This window comes from Telopea speciosissima, chromosome 7 (assembly GCF_018873765.1).
Source record: "Telopea speciosissima isolate NSW1024214 ecotype Mountain lineage chromosome 7, Tspe_v1, whole genome shotgun sequence".
Lineage (NCBI taxonomy): Eukaryota > Viridiplantae > Streptophyta > Magnoliopsida > Proteales > Proteaceae > Telopea > Telopea speciosissima.
In genome coordinates, this window is record NC_057922.1 from 14,537,887 (window position 1) to 14,549,473 (window position 11,587).

An 11,587-nucleotide genomic window follows, 5' to 3' on the forward strand; every position below is an offset into this window, starting at 1 on the left:
GTTACGCCTCGAGCTAAGCTTGGCCTGGCTCAACCCGACCCTGATTTAAGTTATACTATAAAATATATATTGATATAATTTATACATTATGAATTTTAAATTTCACCCACATTTTTTTATATAATATACTATATATGAAGACAATAAGTGTTATAATATAATTTATTATATTGTTATTTTATGTAAAATTAAGAAGTTCTTCCCAGCCCATTCCAACCCATGCATTTCTTTCCCCCTCCCCATGATCAGGGTCAATTAGGGTCGGCCCGGCCCGACCCTGAGGGCGGGTCAGGGTTGGATTTTTCTGGCCCTGAGTCAGGGTCAGGTCGGGCTTGGGCCCAGCTAAGGGGACTTAGGGTTGGGCTAGGGTTTTAGAAAGCCCGGCCCAACCCGACCTTGTTGCAGCCCTAGCTCCCACCTTGGCTGTCACATGTAAGAAGTATGAAGTAGACAATTTTCGAGCCTCATTTGCCTATACACCATGTAGCCTCCATACCATAGTTGTCACGGCAACTAAGCGATCCAAGGCGTTGAGGGACGCCTAGGTGACTAGGCGCCAGCCTATACGCCCTAGGTGTGCAGTATATGACTATATGTAATATAGCATAGCAATGATAAATTTATATTACTATACTTATATGCAACATAGAAGTCGTATCAATGCAATATGATCTAATTATGCTAGTAATGTCATAATATGAGAAGACCAACATATAATAAACAAAGCATTAGACATAATATAAGCATATTCATGTAAAAAATAAAATAAAACAAAACAAAACAATAAACATAAAACAACATAAACTCGTGAAGTGTCAACAAGGCGTGTTGTCGCCTTGGACCCAAGAAAGAGCCTGGATGCCTAGGCGACGCCTGGACAGCTATGCTTCATACTTAACAACATGGTTTTCAAACATACACAGTATCACCCTCTTCTCTTTTGCCTTCTCATCTAATATGCTCAAAAACTTGTATGACCTCTTGAGGAGTGATCGTAATAATTATCCACCACTTCAGCATTCTAAAGTTAAACCACTAAACTTGATTTAATAAAGGTATAGAATACTGAACATATCATTTCTTTTTCAGAAAAGAATAAGGACTATATCTCCAGCCTCATCAGCTATTTCAAAAAACAAGATATGAAACAAGTATTGTGTAATAGGATGAATTAGGACTTTGCTTTTTTTACTTCTTCCTTTTCTATCATAACTAAATGCATTGAAATATTAAAACTAAGGGAAATAAATGTAAGCTAAATCTCAAATCCAAGTCTACGATTTCCACGATTATGTGGAGCAAAAAGGATTGGTCCATTGTTGCAAATATAAATAAGAGTAAAAATTATACCAGTTCATAAATGGATCCCCAAAAGATCCTTCAAGACCCCACGACCTTCAAACAAAAAGTCCCTCTCTTTTCATTCCTCTTTGATGTACTAACGTGGATGGACCATTTTAAGCCCCTCAGAAGCCCAGATCACTGAACCAGTCTAAACATGGGTTTTGATTTTATTATGGATATCTAGAATATTTTATTTCTATTATTGTATTTGGGTTTTATACAGTTTCATTTTTTCTAACTAGTTTCCTACTTAGCCACAGTTTCTATTTCCAGAATAGGTAGGAAATTAGGAATTATTTTCTTTCTTTTTTCTATATATTTGAATGTAATCCCATCAATTGTGTTGTGTCAGTTTCAGTAGGGGTATAATTATATTTATTTTTTATATTTCTGTAGTGTAAAGTACACTTAAGATATAGGCTTTAGCTGTGGACCCTATCCTTAATTGTAATTTCTCTTTCCATATCAACATATATCTCTCCCAACCCACGGTTTGAGTATTTCGGCTTTCTCTCAAACCATGGGCTGTTCTCCCCACTTTCTCTTTTTCTCTCTTGCTTCTCTTCAACTTTCATCTTCTCTTCTCTCTTCCTCAACGTCCAGGTACTGAAATCAAGTTCTAGTGTTGGTCACATGGTATCAGAGCATTGATTTTAGTACCTGAGGTTTCTTCATACTTGTTTTAGTGTGGTTAGGGTTTTTCCCTCTTTTGGTGTACAGCCATCTATGCTGTTTTTTGTCTGGTAGAACCCTAGTTTTTTGAACATACACAACTAGGGTTTCAGGAGGGAAAGGTCTATCTGAAGATGCCCTTCTACTGCACTAGGGTTTGCTGTTTTCTTCCTTGCGCAGGAGATTTCTCTCCGTGCACAAGAGTATGATTGTCTACAGATTATTTTTTTTTGGGGGGTGCTGCTAGTTATTATCCTCCCTTGGTAAGTCAATATCATTGTGAATACTGTTTTGTAGACTAATCATATTCTTTTGAGCTTTCCCCCCTTTTCCGCCCGACTCTTTGGTGTTAAGAATGCTGGTTTTAAGAATGAGTGATTGCCCTTCTCCGACCCTTACTGCCCAACCTGAGAGCAGACAACTAATGCGTTCCACTTATTGAACAGGGTTCTATGGTAGGTCCGTGACCCCTGGATGCCAAAGGCATCCTTGGGGTGATCTTGTAGTTCCTACGGGGTGGAGACGATGGGGTCGGTCCATGGATTTTCCTTCCTTTTGTCGCATTTCGCTCAAAGTGTTGAAGGGAAATAGTGCATCAAGCTGTTCACAAGGGGATGTGAGAGATCAGATTTCCTTGGATCTTGCAAAACCCTAACTTTTGGGAGATTTTCCAATAACCCTATCTCTCGTGGATTGATCATTATGATTTTTTAAGGACTTTTTCTATTGGACTGTCTATGGTCAAAATTTCAGAATAAATTGACAACCCTAGCCCTCTGTAGTTTTAGGGTAACTGGTGTCTGCAATTCTAGTGCTTCTACCAAGTCCTAACCTGCAGCTTGCTGTTTTGGAAGTTTTTGGCTTCTGGTTTTAGGCCCGCATGCTTATGGTTGTTGCTTCTTGCTGCTGGTTATCAATATTGGTTGTGTATTATGGCGCAGGTGTTATCCCCTTGATTATCAAGTATTGTTCTTTGTGGCTGGTTGCTTCTGGGTTATTCTTTGTGAGGTGTTTCTACTTGATATTGCATTATGACTGATTCTAAACTTCCTACGGACAACGTCAATGTTCCGATTACATCTATCAAACTGAATGGTGCTTCGAATTATCTTCTCTGGGTCCGTGCTGTTAAAGTTTATATCACTGCCAAAAGGAAGATGGATTATCTGACTTCTTCTCCACCTACTGCAACCTCACTTGAGTATAAGGAGTGGATGACAGAGAATGCTACATTACTTTGTTGGTTGTGGAGTAGTATGGAGCCATCTGTGGCTGCCAATGTTATGTTTTAAACCACAGCCAAGGGTGACTGAGATGATCTTAAGGAGAGTTATTCTCAAGATAAGAATGTCCAGAGTATATGATTTGTATGACGGAGAATGCTACATTACTTTGTTGTTATTTTTAATCAAGTTCATAGCAACCTAATTCTGAAATTTCATCTTGATTGGAGGCCATATGGTAGAGTTCTCTCAATTGACCTACATGTGGGTCACCGCTGGTTCATTACTACTATCGCGAAGAAGAAAATGAACTCTTTTTATATTTATAATCAAATCCCTCTTGCAGTTATTACATAATTACCCTTCCTTCCATATTTTCTTTCCACTTTATCCCCTCCTTCAATCCATAATACCCTCTGCCTAATAATTGCTTCCAGCTTAGTCCCAATTCTTATTTCCCAAAAGAATCTCCAACTGTTCACAATAATTAAAGTTTCGCCATTGAGCTCTTAATTTGAGCTATTTAATATTCTTGTTGGCCCATAGCCATCCCAAAGTAGGGTTACTGAACCCGGGATCGCATCACTCTTCATATTGATAGCCAACATCTGCAATAAGCTCCTTGTGAGGCTTATATATAATGAACTGATCAAAGTTTTTCTCATCAACAGAGAATGACTGATGTCTTACACCTTCAATTTGCTGGTGACCTAACAGAATTTTGAGAGGCAAATCAGAAATACATGTTCATTTTTAGAAGCCTTATTGCAAAAGCATGGAGACGTAAATCTATATTCAATATACAGCATGGACATAGTCTCTTCCCAATTCTAGATAACCTGTGCTCAACTTCCACAAATAAAATTGAGGCACAAAATTTTTTAAAAAGGAACTTACAGGTAAGGCTTGAGTAACAAAAAGGGCATGTCCAAGGAATATTGCATCCAAGCTTGTCGGTCTGAAAAGCGTTAGTACATTGATTAGTTGAAAGTACAGTTTCCAAAGTCAGTTACAAACTTACAAAAGATATAAATTTCACACAGCATTCACAAATAGTTTCACCTGTTTTCAAAGAAAAAAGTCTGCTCCCCCAACCTTGTTGAAAGTGCCTCATATGCAATTGATGCCCTCCTATAAATCTGACGATAAAATTTCATTATGCTCATTACCCAGAAGACCATCAAGCTAAACTCTCTAGCATGCACTCTTTTATAGTAGCATAGCAGCAAAATAAAAGATCTTCCAAGAAAAACGAATAAATTGGAAGAGAAAATGAATGATAGCAATGGAAACATTAAAAGATAGATAACGTAAACGGGGTGCTGAGGAAGACAATAGTCACAATACCTCAGCTTCTCTTCGCTCAGTGTTGACTTTTGTAATGCCAAGTAGCTGCTTCACAGTGTAAACTTGTTTAAAGTACAGAATCTTTCCAATTGGCCATGGGAGATCAGAGTAATAAATCTTATGTGCAGTACTTCCATCAGACCCAACCCAGAGTTCATACACCACTGCATCATCAAGCCATGAACTAATCATAGCCTTTATTGAAACCCACTCAGGGATGGTGTGACTTGGGAGGCCAGAGTCCAAATCTACAATGCCATCTTCTTTTAAAGTTTCAATGGCTCCACCGTTCTCATTGTTGTAGGCCACATAATTGCCATATTCAACATATGGAATTTGATCTAACAAGATTAAAACCAACATTAAATCATGATGATGGTAGTAGAAATAAGAAGCAACATCTGTCAATGCTGCCAAAGAAAATGCATAAGATCCTGAGAGGTAAATTGTTTTATAGGCATCAAAGATGAAACATAACATACTACGACATAAAACAAATTATCTGAGATTTACCATTAATGATTTAATACTTGGTATCATGGTTCAAATTGGTCCAGAGTGATACAGTGATACTAAACAAGGCATTGGCTGATCCAAGGAGAGAAAAACCTGTTGTAAAATGATGGATTGGCTAGTGGTATATATAGATCAGATCAGTCCTATCCATTTCCAATTTGGATCAGACAGTTTGACAGATCTGATACCAATCTTTAGATTTATATTTATAATAGTGGTGTTCTATTTTTTTTCTTTTCTTTTCATTTTTTATTTTACAATAGTAACTCCTCGGCGTGTACTAGAGATCAGATTTGGGAAGCCATCACATTTGAGATCAGAAACATTCTTCCCATTTGCTCTGTCAGCCCCAACTCCTAAGAAACAAGCATTGTGCCTCTTCTTGGGATCTTTCTATTATTTCTCCCCTTGGCTTTTGATGTATTATCCTTTTGATAGTTGTTTCTCCTCCCCACCTAGGTTTTTCAAGTATTAAACTTTGGATAGGTGTTTCACCCGCAGCCTTTTGATGTATCATCCTTTTTTATACTTGTTTTGTTTCTAATGTTTAGGGCTCCCCCCTTGGCTAGCTTGATTGGTTGTTGTGTTGTATTCTACTCTTTCTTTAGCCTATTACAGGGGGGAAACTCCAAAAAAAAAACCATATTTGTTTTTTTTTTGGGGCCAAATCACCTAAAATGTCTTAGATCCGACGGAGGAGGTGAATTTTATGATCCAGAATATTTTGAGAGTGTAGGGATTATACATAAAGTCTCTGCACCTTATAGCCCACAGCAAAATGGAGTTGCTGAGAGGAAGAACAAGACTTTAATGAAAATGGTTAATGGTATGATGCCCAATTCTGGAATCTGGACTAAGCAGTGGTTTTTGGGGTTAAACATTGTGAGTAGCTTGTCATATCTTAAATAAAGTACCTTCTAAAAAAGAGTTCTACAACGCCGTATGAACTTTGGAAGAAAATAAAACCAAATTTAGCATATCTTAAGGTTTGGGGCTGCAGAGCTATTGTCAAAGTTCCAGAACCAAAAAGAAAGAAACTAGGAGAAAGAGGTGTTGAATGCATTTTCCTAGGTTATGCTTTACACAGTAAGGCATATAGGTTCATGGTGGTTGAACGTAATGATTCAATAGAATTAAATGCTATTATTGAATCAAGGGATGCCATTTTTTATGAACGAATGTTCACCTCAATTCCTAATTTTTCAGAATCTAGATCTTCAAAAGGAGTCAAGTACCAAATGAAGAGTCTAGAAGGAGCAAAAGGAAGAGAACATTAAAGGACTTTGGTCCAGATTTCTTTATGTATCTAGTTGAAGCCTTGAAGGTACTAGAGAATGTCAAAGTGGTCAAATCCTAGTTGCTTTAAGTATAGAGACGGATCCTAAAACCAACGAGGATACAATGAAGTCTCAAGATGCTGCCTTTTGGAAAGAGGCAATAAATGATGAAATGGATTCCATCATGGGAAATAAAACCTGAAAATTGGTTAACTTACCCCTAGCTCTAAAACAGTAGGGTGTAAGCTGCAATTCAGAAACTAAGAGTGGAGGTTGGGGTTCAGTTTTAATTTCTAATAATAATTTTATTGCAGCCTCAATGAACTTTGGCTCTGCAGGAACAGCACAGGAAACAGAAGTCTGGGGACTCTTACAAGGAATCAAAGAAGCACTTCTTTTGGGTTGCAGGAAATTAAAAATTTGGACTGACTCGTTGGAGATTTCTCTATGGTTATCGGATCCGAATGATCACCCTTAGTCATGGACTCTTTTTCATTTACTTTTTGATGTAAAATCTAATTTCAGTCTTTTTTCTTTTGTGGTGGTTCGCAAAAAACCAAGGCTGTATATCCAGCCAGCTCATAATCTCTCTTACTATGCTAGACTTAAGAGTTTGTCATCTTCAGAACTTTCTGTTACTGTACCTATTATGTTTAATTAGTAGGAATTTTTTATCATTAAAAAAATAAAATGGATTTTCAAAAAGAAAATGAAAGTTGATGGAACTGTTGACAAATTTAAAGCAAGGTTAGTAACCAAAGGCTTTACATAAAAGGAAGGGATTGATTACTTTGACACTTATGCTCCGCTGGCTATAATTGTTACAATCAGGGTACTAATTGCATTGGCTTCTATATACAAATTTGAAATTAACCAAATGGATGTTAAGACAACATTTTTAAATGGTGAATTAGATGAAGAAATTTATATGGAACAGCCTAAAGGCTTTGTCATGAAAGGATAAGAGCATAAAATATGCAAATTAGTGAAATCACTTTATAGACTTAAACAAGCGTTAAAACAATGGCATGAGAAATTTGATAACGTTATTTTATCAAATGGATTTAGAATACATGAGTATGATAAATGTGTATAAAGCAAAATTTTCAATTGAAAAGGTGTTACCATTTGTTTATATGTTGATGACATGCTTAAATTTGGCACTGATTTAGGACAAATATAAAATACTAAGAAATACCTTTCATCAAATTTTGACATGAAGGATATGGGTGCTGCTGATGTCATTTTGGGCATGAGAATAAATAAAACTTGTGATAATATTATGCTAACTCAATCACATTACATAGAGAAAGTACTAAAGAAATTTAATCATTTTGAATGTGCCCCTGTGAGTACACCATTTTTATTCTAGCGTGAAGTTAGTACCAAATGATGGCAAAGCTGTGTCACAGTTAGACTATGCCAGTGTAATTGGTTGCTTGATGTATGCCATGACAGGTACATGACCTGATATTGCTTTTGCAGTTGGAAAGCTTAGTAGGTATACTAGTAATCCTAGTAACCTACATTGGAAATTTGTTTTTAGGGTATTGAAATATCTTAAAAAAACAATTGATTATGGCATAAATTATAATGGATATCTAGAGGTCCTAGAAGGATACACTGATGCTAGTTGGATAACAGAGAACGAAGATCATTCATCCACGAGTGGTTGGATATTCACTCTTGGTGGAGGTGCAATATCTTGGGGCTCTAAGAAACAAACATGCATTGTTGATTCTACTATGGCAGCAGAGTTTGTGGCATTAGCTTCCAGAAGTAAGGAAGCAGAATTGCTAAGGAATTTGTTGTTGGAAATTCCTATATGGCCTAAGCCTATGTCACCAGTTTCTTTACACTATGATAGTGAAGCTAGGTTGTCTAGAGCTTATAGTCATATTTATAATGGAACGTCTAGACACGCTGGTTTAAGACATAGCTATGTGAGACAATTAATAAGTGATAGGATAGTCACCATTGATTTTGTGAGATTGAGCCAAAACTTAGCTGATCCATTAACTAAAGGCCTTGCAAGGGAAATGGTGAATAAAACATGTAAAGAGATGGGTCTCAAGCCCACTTCTATTGGTCACATCATATGAAGTACTTTACTCATTGAGCTCAAATTTGATATTTCAAGTATTAAGTTGAGGTTCCTTCATTGGTGACCAACAGAAGTGGGCTTAAGACCCATCCCTTTAGATGTTTTATTCACCATTTCCCTGGCAAAACCTTTAATTAATGGACCAGTCAAGTTTTGGCTCGATCTCACAAAATCAATGGTGATTATCCCATCACTTATTAATTGTAATAGGCAAAAGAAAGGAGCATAATACAACACAGCAACCAATCAGGCTAGCCAAGGGAGAAACCCTAAACATCAAAAACAAAACAAGTATCAAAAGGCTAGGAGTGAAACACCTATCCAAAGTATGATACATAAAAAACCCGGAGGGGGTGGAGGGAAGGAGAAACAACTATCAAAAGGATAATACTCAAAAGCCAAGGGGAGAAATAATAGAAAGATCCCAAGAAGAGGCAGGATGCTTGTTTCTTAGGGAATCAGGGCTCATAGAGCGAATGGAAGAAGTGAGAAAGTGAGAAAGTGAGAAAGTGAGAAACAACTATCAAAAGGATCGTACTTCAAAAGCCGGGGGGGATAATAGTCAAGTACAAGTGCATAAGTACAGCCAAGGTTAAAACACCCATACGAAACAGTTCCTCCAACTCTATGTCAGTACCATATAGAGTTTTGGGAAGTCTCGAAACCTTTGGGGGAAAGGGATGTATACCTTTAAGTTTGAATCTTACACAAATCATGCTTAAATGCAGCAAATCTTCGTTGTAGTTGTGTTGTAGTAGTTCCCCACACTTTGTTCCACCAAGACATGTAGGTCATTTTGGCAAAATACCAAATCTATGTTTTTTTCTTTTAGAGTTTTTCCCCTCTAACAGGCGAAACCATTCAAAACTCACGAAATGGGTCGAAACTTCAACCCATTTCGATTGAAACAGTCTTTTATATGCATTGTTTTGTACCAAAATGAGTCAAACCCGAACTTTCGGCCCAAATGCCAATGTCGGATGAAACCCTACATTCCTACCGAGTCGCATCAGTTTCGTTTCAACCTTTGTTGAAACCGAAGCATTTCTCAAATCTTGGTGATTTTGACCGAGATTTCGAACTATGCTCATAAAAGGACTGTAATTCACTCTCTCACACTGATTTAAAGTAAATAGACTTAAAACAAAACTCTTAAAAATTAAAAATTATTAAGTATCCTAATCTAACTCAAAACACTAAACTACTAATCGTGTACTACCTTTACCCCCACTTCATAGGCCTATAAATTGGGCTGTTAAAATGAAACCTAAGAAAATAGAAGGCCAAGCCTATAATATAATTATCCAAAGATTGGTTTCAGGCCATAGGACTTCCACCAATACTTTATGGGCCACCGAAGCTTGCAGCTAGGTCTCCATACAGGATGACATTGATCTACCCACTCCAATGCAACTGCATGAAGAATATGGACAAATTCCTGCCTCATATCTCATACAGCGTGGTAAAGTTCTGAGGAGAGGGGGGAGGATATTTTGGCCACTGATTTGTCCCTTTCTGCTTCTTTTTCCAAGAATATACAATCTCGTGACATTAAAGAATGACTGTGTTCAGCAGCATATCAAAGTTTGTAATGGATATGTCATCTGGAAATTGTTGTTTCAAAGAAACATGCTGCACTGGGAGATTAGTGATTTAGCATGTTTGCTACAATCTCTTAATAGTGAACGTGTTGGTGTATCAGGAGCAGATTGCAGAGTTCGGAACAATGGTGTGAAGGATACGACACAATTTCTTTTGGCTCCTTTAGAGTTATTTTGTGGGTTGGTTTGGTTTTGATCGGCTTCCCCTGTAACAGTCCACGTTGATATTTTTTTTTTACTGATTGGCCCAAGAGATTAGAATCCAACAGCTACAGTTTCATGGAAATTGATCACAAATGGTTTGTAGAGAAAGAAATAGAGGCTTCTTTGATTCTAGATATAGTAGTTGGCCCAAATTGGTTGCCGTTATTGGCTAATATTTTAAGAGATGACCTCTGCTACAAAGGAGTTCAATGTCGGAAGGTTTGCCAAGAGGTGATGCACTTGGAGATCATTTGTGACAGGCCACAAAGAGAGATTTTGCCCCCTTACTGCATAGTGTTAGATAATTGGTATTTTATTTTATTCTATTAAAAGAAACCTATATCCAGTCTCATTTTATCTTCTTAATAAAATTTCTTTCTTTTTGATGATCGAAAAAATAACCAGAAGAAATCATTATTCTTTTCAAATACAATGAAACAAATTTATCATACTCAGCATCCTAACACTTTAGAAACAGCAGGGATCAAACCAACAAGACACAATGATAGGCACCAACCCAAATACCAAGAATGAAATGAAACTTAGCAGTAAAAACATTTATAACTGAAAAAGCATATTGAAAGATAAGCCAAAAAGGGAAAAACATCATTCTCCAGCAAGAAATTCAGGGGGGTCCCGTCTCAAACTAACTTAGACATCGATGCCAATTACCAATATAAAGGAAAATCGTTTAAGATACAATGGAAGTGATTTCATTAGACTTCCAAAATCGATGTTCAGTAGAAGCCCAAATGGTAAAAGAATGAAAAAAAAAAAAAAAGGGGGGCAAATGTAATAGAAACATCCAGGTAACAAAATTAAATGAGAAACAAAGAAAGAGAGAAAAATGAAGTTACCTGCATCAGGTCGAATTACATTGAACTGCAAATCGAAAGCCACGTCAGCGAATCTGAGATAAAAGTATACAGGCAAGCAGGAAGGACAAGCTGTTGGGAGACCGAAACAAGCTTTCCTTGCAACAAGAACAAGCTCCTTAGCCTTCTCTTCATCCATCTCGCTCTCTCTCTCTCTCTCTCTCTCTCTCGCACCAACAAAAAAAGACACTAAAGCTTCAGGATAACCATAGCAAGAACTTACTGCCCTAAATCTTTGCGCCTCTCTTCTCAGTCACCTTCTCTTTTCTATCAGTATTTCTCCGTTGAATAGAGAGGGTGAATCAATTTTTTTAAATGCTCTCTCCTTGCCTCTTCTCCGAATCCAACAGAGCGCCGCCGAATCTTGCACTCAATGGCTCTCCCCAAAACATGAGCTCCACTCGCTTTCTCCTCCACGGGCCAC

The 11,587-nt window shown here is 37.3% G+C and overlaps 1 protein-coding gene across 2 annotated transcripts in view; it reads right to left on the bottom strand.

Annotated features, from left to right (window-relative positions):
- LOC122667828 (mitochondrial outer membrane import complex protein METAXIN) overlaps nt 1-11,587 on the bottom strand; it is a 28,965-nt gene that overhangs the window by 9,670 nt on the left and 7,708 nt on the right. Inside the window, exons 3-6 of one of the 2 annotated variants that reach the window (XM_043864272.1) lie at nt 11,146-11,317; nt 4,587-4,927; nt 4,302-4,378; nt 4,137-4,197 (exon numbers count right to left, since the gene is read on the bottom strand). In XM_043864272.1, the coding sequence (XP_043720207.1) occupies nt 4,137-4,197; nt 4,302-4,378; nt 4,587-4,927; nt 11,146-11,302 (636 nt within the window). In that variant the 5' untranslated portion in view covers nt 11,303-11,317. Of the gene's footprint in view, nt 1-4,136; nt 4,198-4,301; nt 4,379-4,586; nt 4,928-11,145; nt 11,329-11,587 lie in introns of those variants that run through there. The other variant, XM_043864271.1, reaches the window with a different exon arrangement.